The 15,699-nt window shown below is 39.6% G+C and overlaps 1 protein-coding gene across 6 annotated transcripts in view; it reads right to left on the reverse strand.

Annotated features, from left to right (window-relative positions):
- The window catches only part of Cep350 (centrosomal protein 350), a 152,701-nt gene that overhangs the window by 38,818 nt on the left and 98,184 nt on the right, over positions 1-15,699 (reverse strand). For 4 of the 6 annotated variants that reach the window (XM_052737252.1, XM_052737254.1, XM_052737253.1 and 1 more), the window contains 4 exons: positions 13,360-13,517; positions 5,161-5,283; positions 3,903-4,102; positions 1,259-1,467 (listed from right to left, as the gene is read on the reverse strand). In XM_052737252.1, coding sequence (XP_052593212.1) covers positions 1,259-1,467; positions 3,903-4,102; positions 5,161-5,283; positions 13,360-13,517 — 690 coding nt within the window. The remainder of the gene's footprint in view (positions 1-1,258; positions 1,468-3,902; positions 4,103-5,160; positions 5,284-13,359; positions 13,518-15,699) is intronic. The other 2 variants (XM_052737256.1, XM_052737255.1) reach the window with 1 other exon arrangement.

Raw genomic sequence — 15,699 nt, forward strand, 5'->3', positions numbered from 1 at the left:
ATGCCCAGTATAGTAATTGAAAACCATTCATATCAGATATTTTAAAGTGATAAAATCAACACTCTTATTCTGATTATGAATTAGTAATTATTAACTAAATTATAGCAAAGGCACTTTGGTATGTTTTAAGATCTTACTGCTTTTTTCTTTTTTTGATCTTACTGCTTTTAAGACAAAGTGGATTTGCAAAAGAACTTGTCATGTTTCCACAAATAATCTTCAATGCTCTGTGTGTGTGTGTGTGTGTGTGTGTGCGCGCGCGCGTGCGTGCGCGTGCGTGCACATATGCACGCATACCATGTGCTGGTCAGAGGAGTTTGTAGGAGTCAGTTCTCTCTTTCCACCTTGAAGGTTCTAAGAATGAAACACAGGTCATCAGACTTGGCAGCTAACACCCTTATTACCCACTGAGCCATCTTATTGGCCCTCTTACAGACTTTAGAATTTCTTCTATCTGTGCTGACTAGTTTTATGTCAACTTGACACAAGCTAGAGTCATTTGAGAGCAGGAAACCTCAACTGAGAAAATATCTCCATAAGATTAAACTGTATGGAAGCCTTTAGGGCATTTTCTTAATTAGTGATTGATGGAGGAGGGTCCAGCTCACTGTTTGGTGCCATCCTGAGCTGGTGGTCCTGGGTTTGGAAAGAAAGCAGGTGGAGCAAGCCAGTGAGCAGCACTCCTCCATGGCCTCTGCATCAGCTCCTGCCTCCAGGTTCCTGTCCTGACTTCCTTAGATGATGAACAGTGATGTGGAAGTGTAAGCCAATCAACCCTCTCCTCCCCAACTGGTTTCATCTCAGCAATAGTAATCTAACTAAGCCACTATCTCTTTGATATTACTAGCCTTGTTAATGTAGAATTTTAACTGCTACTAAAGCCAAATTCATATACCTATAAATATAAGCTTATTAAAAGTTTTATTTCTCTTCAAATGTTAAATCCTGTATGTTACAAGTAATAGCGATAACCAATGCTGCCATTAATAGGAATAATATAACTATCAGTAACACCTTCTAGACAGATTTTTTTTTTCCCCCAAAGGAGTTTTAAGATACAAATAGGCACTGGGTGGCACACACCTTTAATCCTAGCACTCAGGAGGCAAAGGCAGGCAGATCTCTGTTGAGTTCAGATCGAGGCCTGCTAGGTCTATAGAGCGAGTTCCAGGACAACCAGGACTGTCATACAGAGAAACACTACCTCAAAAAAGCAAAAACAAAACAAAAAAATATATATAAATAGGCATTAACTTACATGTTTACTAGGAGAGGTAGATTCCAGTTCCTGTGAAAAAACCATTTCCTCAGTAAGTATACTGTGATCTGGACTCCCGGTCTGTGCTTGTACCATAGACTCAGAAGGTATGCATAGCACAGAAGGGCTGTCTAGTTCTTCTGTAATACAATTTTCACTGTTTCGATGAGAGTAGGAAGGCACTGGAGATTCCTCTTCACTTGTTATTCCTGGAAATACAGGGTGAAAATGATAAATGTCCAATCTTTTTCAACGAACAAGTTAAACTTGTTACACTTTAGACTTGTTTCCAGCATAAAACCACAATACTTCACATGCACTACTAAGTCTGTTCATCAGCAATTCTGGCTGACACCATTTGAGCGTGGGCATTTACTATGTATAACCAGTGACAATAACTGGCAATCTAAGCATGAGGGTGCAGAGCAATATGATTCAAAAACACACCCCCTTTGCAGTGGAAGCTGCTTCAGTCATTCATTTTGGAAATGATTTGGTACCTGGCTAGTCCAGGTCTTTCACACTGTCAGGTGTGAACCCAACACTTAGTGTTTCCTCCCATCAACAACTACTGGAGAGTCCCTTCTTTCTCCGTAAGTCTGCAAAGTTGATGGTGGCATGTCAACTGTCCACAAATACAGGGTTACCTGTTCATAGTCTATTAATTGTACATAATGGAGTTCACTCTATTTTCATACATGTATATAATGTGTCAGACTCACCTACTGTCTCCTCTTGTTCTCTTCCTACTCTCACTGAACATCTTTCTCTTTCCAAAGAATTCTCCTACTTTCAAAATTTTTTTCCAAATTTTTTTTAGAAAAATTTATTTTTATTTATGTGTACGTGTGTGTCTGTGTGAATGTGTTATGTCTGTGTGGGTGCACAAGAAAGCCAGAAGAGAGCACTGGAGCCCTTGAAGCTGGAGTTACAGGTCAGTTGTGAGACACCTGACATGGGTGCTGGCAACAGAACTTGAGTCCTTTGAGGGTGGGAAGCACTCTTAACCACTGAGCCACCTCTCTAGCCCTGCCCTGCCCTGCCCTGCCCTGCCCTGCCCCTTTTAAAGTGATTCAGTTAATATAATCAGGGCCACATGCAAGAGCATGAATGAGTGGGGTGCTTGTTGATTTGGTTAGAGTCAGGGTTTCATATAGCCCAACCTGGCTTCAAACTTACTGTGAAGCTGAGAGTGACCTTGAACTTCTGATCCTCCTGCCCCCACTTTGGAGGCAGTCCTGTACCATTACATCCAGGTGCTGGGGGAGGAACCCAGGGCTTTATGCATTCTAAGCAAACATTCTAGCAGCTGAGTTACATCTCCAGCCCACAACTGAGTTTCATTTTTTGGATTTCCTAACCAATGACTTTGCTAAACTCATTCATTATTCTAATAAAGTACAAATCGTCTGTGTGTGTGTGTGTGTGTGTGTGTGTGTGTGTGTGTGTGTGTGTGTGTGTGTGAGAGAGAGAGAGAGAGAGAGAGAGAGAGAGAGAGAGAGGGAGAGAAGGGGTATATGTGTATATCCATGTGCACAGAGAGAGAGAGAAGGGGTATATGTGTATATCCATGTGGAGAGAGAGAGAGAGAGAGAGAGAGAGAGAGAGAGAGAGAGAGAGAGAGAGAGAGAGAGAGAGAGAGAGAGAGAGAGAGAAGGGGTATATGTGTATATCCACGTGCCGTTATATAGGCCTGTGCACTCACGTGTGGAAACTAGGAAAGGTCAGGTGTACTCTATCACTCTCTGCCTTACTCCTTTGAGGCAGCATCTCTCACTGAATCTGGAGCTGGCAGAGGTCTCTGCCCCCCACAGTTCTGGGATTATAAGCAGACATGGATGCTTGCCCAGCTTTTTACATGGGTGCTTAGATCCAAACTTAGGTTCTTATGCTTATGAGACAAGCATTCTTACCCAATGCACCATCTCTCCAGCACCAAATTCTGGGTGTTCTATGTGCATATCTTTATGAACTGTAAGTAATGAGAATTTTGCATCTTCCCCTCAGTCCATACAGCTTTTAATTGTTTTTCAAGCCTTACTGAACTTTCTAGAGCCTTCATACAATGCTTAATAAATATTTTCAAGGGGAAAGTTTTCTGTTTTATCACTAAGTATTCTATCTGTTTTAAGTCCAGGGGTTTTTGTTTAGTTTTGAATTAATACTATTTTGCTGGGTAAATACAGCTCTTCTCCATGTGTATTTTTATCTGAGGTTTATGCATGTGATCCTAAGTCTTTTTCTGAATCTACAGAAGTGATATTGTAATTTTCCCTCTTTATTAGATTTGCATGCACAGTATTTAGGATAGAGAAGAACAGCTTTTTCCTGTTTCATGTTATTCTTTTACGGATTTAGCATTGAAGTTATATGCTAATGTTATAAAGTAAGTTGAAAAATGTATTTCTTTTTTGTATTCTGTGGAAAGTAAAGAATTATACACTTGGGTTTTCCCTTTTTGAATGTCTTTGACAAGTTGAATGGAAAAACACACCTTCATGTTCATATCGACAAGAAGTTACTTGTCTTTTCTTACAAAGTTGCATGTCACTCGTGGCTGCACTGCCCTCTTCACGTTCAATCATTCCCATGAAAAAGGACTGAAATAAACCCACTACGCTGCGCTTCAGTCCGTGCTCATTACCTTTCTGCTCTGTCCTCTGGCTCTCCAGCTCTCTCTTGGGAGTCTGGGGTTTTATCAGCTCTTTGTCCCAGGCAGCCAGAGCTTGTTTTTCCATCTGTCGGATCTCCGCCTCCTCTGCGTCCAAGCGCCGCTTCCACTCCAGGAGCTCCTCGGCATGCTGCCGTCGCTGCATCAGCTTCTGTTCCCGCTTGGTCAGAAACCTGCAGTCACACGCCAAGACTGGTTAGGAAACCCACACACAGGCGGAGGTCACTTGTCACTCATGCCTCACCAACAAGCTGGGCAGAAGCAGGGCATTCACACCCCTCTCTCCCTGAGAAAAGTGTGAAAAGACAGACGCACGATGAGCAACTTACTGTTTAAATATGAGAAGATTAGTGTTTCCTTATAGGAGGTTGTCAGGGTAGTGAAGGAAACTACTGTAAATTCAGAAAAAATCTAAAGCCGATTTGAACAAACCTGACTGATACTGTTATTAAGTGACTTACATACTCATTTTTATAGGTGGTTCTTTTTTTATAAAAGAGTATGTAAGAAATTTATTCTAAAAGCTCAGACCAGAAAACACACAAAACTCAAAACAATAAAGACCAAAAGCAACTATAAAAACAAACCCCAAATATGCAAGCAAACAAACAAACAAAATAATTATACCCACTTTTGATTTATATTTTCAAATCTGGGCTCTGCTTTTACCTAAGAAATGCAATGTCAGGTGATCTTTTTTGTGTATGGAATGATGAGCACCATTTGGATGCCACACGTATATCAACTATTGACTTTCTAAGTAAGAAGATGCATTCATTAACTCCCTTGAGTCAATTTAACCTGATTTCTGAAATTAAATCTTATCTTGGGCCTAAAGGATTGGGAGAAACTATTGATTTAGGGGGAAAAAAACCTTTCGTTAGTTGTGAGGCTACTAATTAACTGTCGACAAATAGATGTTGTGACTAATACAGATGGGCTGCTTTTATTACTGATGTTAGATCTGTAATGACAGCTAACCAAGGAAAAAGAATTCACATATCCAACAAGCAATAAAAGGCTGAGAGGAGCTGATGCCTCATTCTTAAATAATCATGTCATTTAGTGCAGAAACAGTAGGGTAAAGTCCATATGACATTTGACAAGAGGCCTCCAGGCTGCTGTTAAACAAACAAACAAAAAAAAAAAGAAAGAAAGAAAAAGCAAACAAAACAAACAAAAAGAACAGAGCATGCTCTATCGAAGAGTGCACTGAAAAAGGTGCAGTTACCTGACCAACTGGTTGTAGATATACAGCTGGAATTTGGGATGGAGGTTGGGGAAACAGACACTGAGAGAGGCCCAGTGGTGAGACGTAAAGACAGAGAAGAAGTAGTGAACAGGAGAGCAGTGTCTACAAAATAAGGAGGAAGAGTTTAAAATCAAGAGATCAAGAGGCAGGAGGAATGGGAAAGGGAAAGCAAAGAGTTGAATGAAGACCTTTTAATATGCGTCCTGAATATTACACGCTACTCAGTAAAGCAAATCTTTTTGTGTGACACACACAAACACATGTACTTTTATAGATCTTATCAATGAATTCTGAGTAAATGTGTCTTCTCAAACATTGCTTAGCCATCATCTACATTTTTCAGGTAAATTTATTTGTTTATGAGAAAGTAATGAGGCTAAATACATTTTCAAGAAGTCTTAACACTGAGTAAACAATATGGCCATGCTCTAGTGCAACAGCAACTCTATGCACATACTAATCTTGAGCAACTGATTTTTATACCTGTACCTGTGTACTTTAAGCTAAAGTACTGCATTTGTTTTATTTAACCTTACCATCATGATCTAGTTTGAGAAATATAATCCAGTAAACCAATTTACAGAGTAGCATCTTAACTTTGACAACATAAACTACTAACAGAACATGCTGGAAATATCCTACTTTAAGTCTAACACAGGGTTACTTAAATAATAATATGGAAAATCAATACCCATTCTTTGAAATATCAGGATGTATAACTGAATAAAGTGAGGTAGTCTTCATAAATACTGTCAGCAAAAAATGTTATGAACAGTTCAATCATAAGGCTAAAGATAAGAAGATTCCATATGTTAAAAGTTTTAAAGGTAGAGGAAACTCACTTTTCTTCTTTTGTAGTACTAAACAGATTACATACATAGATACAAGGACAAATAAGTCCAGTGACAGTTGGAAAGGCTAACCCTCTTTGACAGAGCATGCTCCTGTTCACATGCACACAACAGTGACTTGCAGATAAGGCAACATTTCACTATTGCCTTGAAACGGCAAGGGTTAATATCAGTATGTCCCGGAAGGGAGAAAATCTAGGTGTAAATCCAGCCATGGAATTTTTTTTTTTGAAGGCACATACATCTTGTTTATATATGTCTTAGACAAAACACTGTCTTTTTCTTTTTTTAAGATTTATTTATTATGTATACAGCATTCTGCCTGAACAACAGAAGAGGGGACCACGCCGGGCGGTGGTGGCGCACGCCTTTAATCCCAGCACTCGGGAGGCAGAGCCAGGCGGATCTCTGTGAGTTCGAGGCCAGCCTGGGCTACCAAGTGAGTTCCAGGACAGGCGCAAAGCTACACAGAGAAACCCTGTCTCGAAAAACCAAAAAAAAAAAAAAAAAAAAAAAAAAAAAAAAAAAAAAAAAAAGAAGAGGGGGACCAGATCTCATTATAGATAGATGGTTGTGAGCCACCATGTGGTTGCTGGGAATAGAACTCAGGACCTCTGGAGGAGTAGCCAGTGCTCTTACCCTCTGAGCCATCTTTCCAGCCCCTAGAAGACTGTCTTAATGTCTGTTCCTCCACACATAGCATTTCATCACTCCATTTATCTACACATACACACACATTGTCTTTATATCTGGATTGCCTTGTTTTCTGCACTGAACTTTAAGGAAAAGCATTTCTGTAAATTTCAAAAAGACACTGCAACATCCCTTGCCATTCTTTATGAATGTACAACACTTATTTTGATGCTAATTATCAAAATATTATGCAAAATAAAATTCATTTTAGTTAAGGTTAAAAAATTTATTTATAATATTCAAATCTCACCCACCCTTTTAAGTGTAAAACTGTTAAATGCATGCCTGACCTAGCACAGAGAGTAAAATATTGTTGGAACACATAAAACAAGCTTTTTAAAAAATGTATAGGTAACCTTTTTTTTTCTAACCTTTTAGAGAAAACAATTTTTCTTTATCAGAACAAGAACTGACATTTGTCATTTATAAAGATCAAACATATTCAAAATCTCTATGTTAAAAATGAAGAAGAGAAATGGCTAATATAAAATGAACAGTTAAAAAGAGTATAAGAAATTATACACTTGAAACATCTTCCCAGAAACACATTTCCTTATTCAATATAAATCTATAATTAAAAGTGCCCTTTAAAGCCTGGAAAAACTTAGGATAAAAGGGAAGAGTATTTCACACTAGAGGTTGAACAGGTAATTGTATGATGGAAATGCAATTGCTTTGAGTTTAAGGCCAGTTTGGATAACATAATGAGGTCTTAGTTTTTGTAAAGGGTCGAAGAAAGTCATCTATTAGAAATACGAATTTTACCAAGAGCATTATGATCAGTGAAACATTAAAGACAGACCTCTTTCACTGTAGCCCAGTGTAGTATTGTCACTGCAGAAAAATGTCATAAAAGCCAATCCAGAAAGTTGACAGTGAATAGTAATATACAATTTAAAACTTCCTCCCAAGGACTTGGGGAGATGCATCAGTGGTTAAGAACACTTGCTGCTCTTGCTGAGGACCAAGTTATGCTCTCCAAACTCAGCAGCACCTTAAAACTATCTGGAATACCAATTCCAGGCTATCTGACTCCCTCTTCTGGCCTCGAAGGGTACTACGCAAGCCTATGGTGCACATACACACATGCAGGCAAAACACTCTGCACATAAAATCTCTTTTAAAATTTCCCCCAAATGTAAATTTTACTGGGGGGGATGACTACTCTTGGGTGTCTATGTACTCAGTAGAACTGTCTTTGTAATCACACCAGAAATAACAATGCTTAGCTATCAAATAGTCATGTGAGTTTGTAGGAACTGACTAAAACTCAAGCTGAAGTTACTTACAATTCCTAACTCTAAAACTTTGGTAATATAAATGGCATTTTAAAACATTTTTTTACAATACTTTCTTTCAGAGATCAAAACATTCGTGGATGAATGTAATATTTTAACATCTAATGCCAAAAATACTCTAGCCCATCCTCAAATCTCGACTATCATCCAAACTTTTGTTATCACTGCTACCTGACCACATCCCTACTCCCAACATAACTACATTGCTTAAAACAGATCAAAAAACTGCTGAATGCTTCAAGGACTATGCTCCTTCACAAATTTCTCAAAAGTCTGCTGCAGTGGTTGACAACGAAAGATAGCAATAACACAAAAATCATAGATGATTAATACTTTGAAGTCTAATGAAAATACTTAACAAATTTGGGGGCAAAGTTAGTGAAGCCCAATCTTAAATTTGTTACTAGGGTTTTAAACTGTTAACCTATCTAAATTCACCACAGTAGACACAAGTTAACCTCATACACAGACTAGCACTTTCTCTACAGGTGTGAGTTACATTATTAGGATTATTAATTATGTTCAGAGACTGGCATCAAAGCTCTTACTGATAGGAGTGCAGGATCAATGAAGAACTTGCCCCTGAAACTGTCTTCCTCCCAGCGTGCACCAGTCAAAGGCATTTGGAAGAAGATACAGAAGGCAGAAGAGTGAGTGTGCTGGTTAGTTTTTATCAACTTGACACAAGTGAAGTCTGAGAAAGAGAGCCTCAAAAAACACCTCTGTCAGACTGTAGGGCAAGTCCACAGGACATTTTCTTGACTGATGACTAAAGTGGAAGTCCCCAGCCCATTGTGAGCAGTGACACCATCAGGTAGGTGTTCCTGGGTTGTATAAAAAAGCAAGGCGAGGAAGCCATGGAGAAGAAGCCATGTTCCTCCATGGTCTCTGCTTCATCAGTTCCTGCCTCCGGGTTCCTGCCTGAAATCCCTGCACTGACTTTCCTTCATGATGGATATAAGCTATAAGATGAAATAAACACTTTACTGCAAAAGCTGCTTTGGGCCATGGAATTTATCATAGCAAAAGAATGAAAACTAGGAAGGTAATAAAAATTATTTCAACTTAGAAATCAAAAGATCCCTGGACAATTCAGCATGTTTCCATGTAGTAAGAGAAAACTGGTATTAGGAAAGGGACTGTGGTGGTTTGAATGTGCAATGTCCACACGCTTGTGTTTTCAATGCTTGGTCCCTAGCTCACCGTCCTTTGTTGGAGGGCCAAGAGCCCACCCAGAAGAAGACGGTGATAACCTCTGAAGGTTATACCTGCCTCTGGATCATCACTGTGCAAACAGCTGCCTCATGTTCTAGCCACCTCAGACAGGGCTACATGCCTTGTCTACTATGACACTGAACTCAAATTTCTGACACCATGAACCCAAACAAACCTTTTTCCCCTCATGTTGTTTCTATCAGGTATTTCGTCACTGTAATGAGAAAAGTAACTAATTTGGGAAGCATAAAAAAGTCTTTAACAAATTCTCCCCAGTGTTAGGGAATCAAACATAGGGTCTTGCTTGTACTACATAAACATTCTACTACTGAGTTATATACTCTCTGCCTATATTTGACACAGAGTCTTTTGTAGCCCTGGCTGGTTATGAACTTTTAATCCTTTTGGCAGCATCTCCCAAGTGGATAATAGGCATGCAAAACCATACCCAGCTCAGTAAATTCTTATCAAGTTATCCCATGAATAATCAAGAGATATTCACATATATTTAGCATTCAAATACTCAGTTTACACTACCTTTGTCTGTGTGTAGGGTTTGGCAATGTGTATGCAGAGGCCAGAAGAGGATGCCAGGCATCTCTTTCACTCTCTGACTTATTTCCTTGAGACAGAGTCTCTCAATGAATCTGGAACTAGGCTATCAGTCAGCAAGCCCCAGCAATTCTCCTGTCTGCTTCTCACAGCACTAGGGTTACAGGTATGTGAATGACCTTTGGATGTGGGTTTGGGGATTTGAACTCAGGTCCTCAGGCTTAGCTAATGCACTCTTACCTACAGAGTCATTATCTAGCCCTTTCTCTATCTTTAATTTTAAAATTTTGTTTTAAGCAGGGAAAATTAAGGGGACACAGGAATGGAAAGAAATCCCTTATTCCTGCTAAAAATTGAGAAAAATCCCACCAACAAGGTTATAAATCATGTTTATATTTTTATATTTATGTTTATATAAAGTTTATATGTTTATATTTAAACCTCTTTGTGCCCTATTTTAATAAAAATTCCTACCTTTTTTGACTTATATTTTTATTTTAGCAGCTCATGAATATCTTAATGTTCCTCAAAAATAACCATTTCATCTCATTTACCAAAGAAAAATGCTTGAAATAAAGGTTAAGTGTATCAAGCTAGGCATGGTAGCATAAGCCTTTAATGCCAGCACTTGGGAGGCAGAGGCAGGTGGATCTCTGTGAGTTGGAGGCCAGCCTGGTCTACAAAGCAAGTTCAAGGACAGCCAGAGCTATATAGTAAGACCCTGTTTCCAAAACAAAACTAAAAAAATAAGTCTATAAAAATATTCTTACTTAACCTTTTGAACAATTTAAGCCACTGGAATCATTTGTATAGTTATTTTGAGATGCTTAAATTTACATACATGTGAATATGATTCTTTTAAGAGGCTCCACTGACCCTTGTCTTGGGTATACGTAACTTAAGCTAAAAAGTCCATCTTTCTGTTTCTGTCTCTTTTACACACTTACCCATACTTAAATATTCATTAAAACCTTTTAACAAACTCTAACTTTGCTTTATAAAGGAACTTATATTTACTTGAGGATTTTTAGTATAAGCCAGATTGACCTTGATCTTACTGTGCACCCAGACTGACCTTGAACTTTTTTGTTGCTTCACCCTCCCTAATACTGGAATTACAAATAAGTGCCACCCACATCTGGCTATTTTTTTAGACATTTCCATACTCAATTTAAATAGTCCAAAATTATGAACTAGCTTTCTTGTAATATGGGAAGCAAGGGCTCCAATGGAATTGTTTCACTATTCCAAAACTAGAGGATAAATTTATGTCATATACATCAAAATGACAAGTGAAATTCTTCCTGTAGTTCAAAGTACTAACTTAAAATGGCTCTCAATAAAAATCTGTTTTCCTTCCCATAGTTAGTATGTTTCAAGAAAGGTAGATACGGGATAGATATTTACAGGAGCAAGGAGCTACTTTATAACCATATTTAGTCAAATTAACATTGAAAGAATAACAATCACAGAAGTACACTTTATATGCTCAGAGCTTACGTGCAACTGAACTACATCTAACTAAGAGTTTTCTTTAAAGAGGAATTCTTAGAGCTGAGTGTGGTGGGGTAGACTTGTTATCCCATTCAGCACCTGTGACGCCAGGCAGGAGGATCAGGTATAGTGACCAGCTCATGCTACACAGCAGCTCCAGGCCAAGTTAAGCTGCATAGCAAGATCCCTGTCTGGGAGTGCAGCAGCTTCCTAAGACTGCCCCCTTCCCAGAATTACTCAGAAAAGGGTAACTTCTCCCTTGTTCTTTGTATCTGTTTTCTAAGTGTGATTAACACTTTGGATTTCTCTTAGCATTTGGGGCTTCCATTCTCTTTCTCTAAAGCCCCCTCAGTGCCATGTGGCTGCTTCTCAGCCACGTGTCTGACTTCCATGCCAGCTTCAAGTGCATGTCCCTTGTTTCCCCTTCTCTTCTCCATTCTCCAGACAGCTGCTGGGATTTACCTCTTGCCTGTCCCAGAGAGTTTTTTGGTTTTTTTAATTCTAATAAAATTATCGTGTATCAAAAACGGGGGTGGGGGGGTGAGGCATGTGAGATGGCTCATTGGGAAAAGGTACCTGCTGCAAAACCTGATGACCTTAATTTGATATCTCAGATGGCTAGGAAGGAGATGGCCCGCCCACTCCTATAGATTGTCTGACTGCCACACACATGCCATGGTTCATTGTCATCACCCCCTCAACAAACACACAAAAGAAAGTGTTTTAAAACCTTTAAAATATTCTAGAATGTCCTAGTTTGTTGGACTGGGTTGCATACAAGCATGAGGACCCAAGTTTAATGCCTAGAATCTATGTGAAATCTGGATTTGGTATCACATGTGTCTATAATCCCAGCATGCCCACAATAAGATGTGAGTGAGGTGAGGACAGGAGAAGCCATGGAAACCTATGGGTCACCTACCTTGCATATGCAGTGGTAAACAAGAGACTTAAACAAGATGGAAGATGAGTGTTGTCTGAGTCCTTCACATGCATGATGGTACGTGTGTGCCTGTACTCACTCACTCTCACACACACACACACACACACACACACACACACACACACACACACATTTTAAAAAATACCTTTTGGGGGCTGGGTATGGTGGCACACTCCTTTAACCCTAGCACTTGGGAGGCAGAGGCAGGTGAATCTCTGTGAGTTAGAAGCTAGCCTGGTCTACATAGCAAGCTCCCGGCCAGCCAGGGATACAAGGTAAACACTGCCTCAAAATAAAAGAAAAGAAAGAAAAAAAATGCTTAAAAAATGTTTTAGGGGCTAGGAAGATGGCATAGGAAAGTGTGTGCTGCACAAGCATGAGGACCCGGCTCTGGATTCTCAGCACTACATAAAAACCAGGCTGGTGGCCTGTATCTGCGACCCCAGTACTGGGGGGTAGAGACAGGCGATCCTCAGGACTTGCTGGCCAGCCGATCTAGTTGAAACAGGGAGCTCACAGCTCAGTGACACACACATACATTTTAGAAGAATGTAAAAATAACAAAACACTGGCATGGTGGCTCACATCTGCAATCCTAGCACTCTGGAGACTAAGACAGGAGGATTTCTACACGTTTCAGGCCAACCAGGGCTATAAGTGAGATCTAGGTCAGCCTAGGCTATAGAGTGAGCTCTGTCTCAAAACAAACAAAGACAAGTCATTCCATAACCCAAGAGAATCTCGGCCTCTCTGGTTTCAGCTAAGAACTCACACCTGCTCACAAAGCTAAAATTGTACTTATTAGTCTGAGAGATATCAGGATTTATCACTCTTTCCCAAGTCAGTACACTTAACCGTTCTTTTAAGAAAAGAAAGGAGAAAATATTATCATGAATATATATCTGACTACTACTTTGGTTTTTTCCTTTAAATAAAAAACCTGACGGTATTAAAATGAGGAAAACCGCTCTATAAGTGAGATGCGTAGTTGACTGACTGTTAGGTAATCTAGCAATTCTGCTAAAATATTGTCTTTCTCAACCTAATCTGATAAAGTAAGTACATTAACGATTACCCACTGATATTTTCAACATGAATAAGAGTAATTAGGAGACACACAAAAACAAATTACTTTTCATCCATGCGGCTTCTCATGTTCTTCAGTTTCTGCATGATGCTGCTGGTTTCACTGCTGGAAATAGATATTGGAGAAGGACTCCGGGTCTCCAAACCAGTTGTACCAGGACTAGCTGCCTTATTATCCTTTGTATCATCATCACTATGAGAGCCCTGCAAACAACAGAGCAAAACGCCATTGGCCCGAAAAGATCTCAAGGAGATCTTAAACACAGGCAATTTATGCTTAAACTTAAAACAACATTTGTAATAATAACTGAAATCAAGATATTAATTACTTACAAAACAGAAATAGATCACATAATTAAAAACAGAATAGTAAAACTGCCCGATGTGGCGGTACAAGCTTATAATCCCAGCATGCAGGAAGCAGATTCAGAAGAATAAGGAATTTGATGCCAGTTTGGGTTACCCATAGTAACTTCAAGGCCAGCCTGGTATACACAGTGAGACTGCTTCAAAAAAGAAGTAAATTTTATGTTATGCATGTTTTATTGCAGAAAGAGAGAGAGAGAGAGAGAGAGAGAGAGAGAGAGAGAGAGAGAGAGAAACATAATAGTTTTCTTTTCTTTTCCTTTCCTTTTTTCAAAATAAGAAAATCCAAAGAACTTGGAAATTTTCTGCCAGCATAATCAAGCACCCCAATGTCCTCTTTGGTTTTTAAAAGTTGAAACACTTTAAAGGAATGCAAGGGGCTGTGGTGTAATGCAGTGAGAGAGTGCTTGGAGGCCCAAGGGTTAATCCCTAACACTGCTTTAAAATAAAAATAAAAAGAATATAACAGATACTACAACTATAGAAAACATGTATATACACAAAGAATGAACAGAAGACATAAACTTTAAATATACCAGAAAAATATATTTTTAAAATTTCTTGTGGGAAACAGTATGGGCACAGATTTTAAAGAGTTTGCAGAGAAAACATGGAGGAATTACTGGCTTAACCAACACATTACTTCTGAGGAGCAAAAAGCCAAACTTGAAGCCAGGTATGGTGGTGTACGCCTACAATCTCAGCACTCAGGAGGGCGAGGCAGGACTGCCAGACTTTCATGGCTAACTTGAGCTACAGAGCAAGCTGCAGGCCAGCCAGCTAGAGCTACAAAGCAAGATCATGTCTTAAAAAAAAAAAAAAAATGCCACCAGGCAAGCACGCCTTTAATCCCAGCACTTGGGAGGCAGAGGCGAGTGGATCTCTGTGAGTTCGAGGCCTGCCTGGTCTACAGAGTGAGTTCCAGGACAGTTAAGGCTACACAAAGAAACTCTGTCTCATAAAACCAAAGTCAAAAACAAAAAAATAAGCCTAATACCCCTTTCTCACAAATAGTAATTTAAACTTATTACTTCACAAAAAGATGGGTACAGATCATATTTACTGTTTAAATTCCATAAAATTACAACAAAGCAGATCCTTCTCTTTTCCTTCCTTATCCTGAGCAAATGAGTGCTAAAGTCGTTAGAAAGAGCAGCATGTGTCCACCCGTGTGAGGGTGAAAGGAGACCAGGGCAAGCACTGGGGACTCGAATCTGGGTAGGGCAAAAACCTCTAATGGAGAAGTGTAGCCTATGTGCAGGATCAGAGTAAATGTGCAACAAAAAAGTTCATATGCAAGTAAGTGGTCGGCACCAAGTCGTGAGCTTAAACATGGTGAGCAGTGAGGACGGCCTTTCCACAGAGAATTTCCTAGCAAAGGTGTCATAGTCCAAAGGGGAAGGAAGATATAGGGAAAGAGAAAATGAATAGGTGTGGTGGCTTGAATGAGAATGGCTCCCATAGGCTTATGTTTGAATACTTAGTTTTAGCTGGTGGAACTGTTTGGGAAGGATTAGGAGGTGTGGCCTTGCTGGAGGAGGTGTGTCACAGCAGGCAGTCTTTGAGGTTTCCAAAGAGTGGTGCCATTCCTCCTGTTCTCTGCCTCCTACTTGTGGTCAATGTGGGCTCTCAGCTGCTCCAGTTAACACGCCTGCTACTTGCTGCCACAATGCACTGCCATGATGGACTCTTAACCTTCTGAAACCAACAACCCAACCGAATGCTTTCTTTTATAAGTTTCTGTGGTGTTAGTATTTTGTCACAGCAACAGAAAAGTAACTAACGCATTAAGACAGTAAAGTTTAAGCCGGGCGGTGGTGGCGCACGCCTTTAATCCCAGCACTCGGGAGGCAGAGCCAGGCGGATCTCTGTGAGTTCGAGGCCAGCCTGGGCTACCAAGTGAGTTCCAGGAGAGGCGCAAAGCTACACAGAGAAACCCTGTCTCGAAAAACCAAAAAAAAAAAAAAAAAAAAATAGAAAAAAAAAAGACAGTAAAGTTTAGTACACACCATATTAATCA

Source organism: Peromyscus californicus, unplaced genomic scaffold, assembly GCF_007827085.1.
Source record: "Peromyscus californicus insignis strain IS unplaced genomic scaffold, ASM782708v3 Scaffold_14__1_contigs__length_90479793_seg_2, whole genome shotgun sequence".
NCBI classification, from domain to species: domain Eukaryota; kingdom Metazoa; phylum Chordata; class Mammalia; order Rodentia; family Cricetidae; genus Peromyscus; species Peromyscus californicus.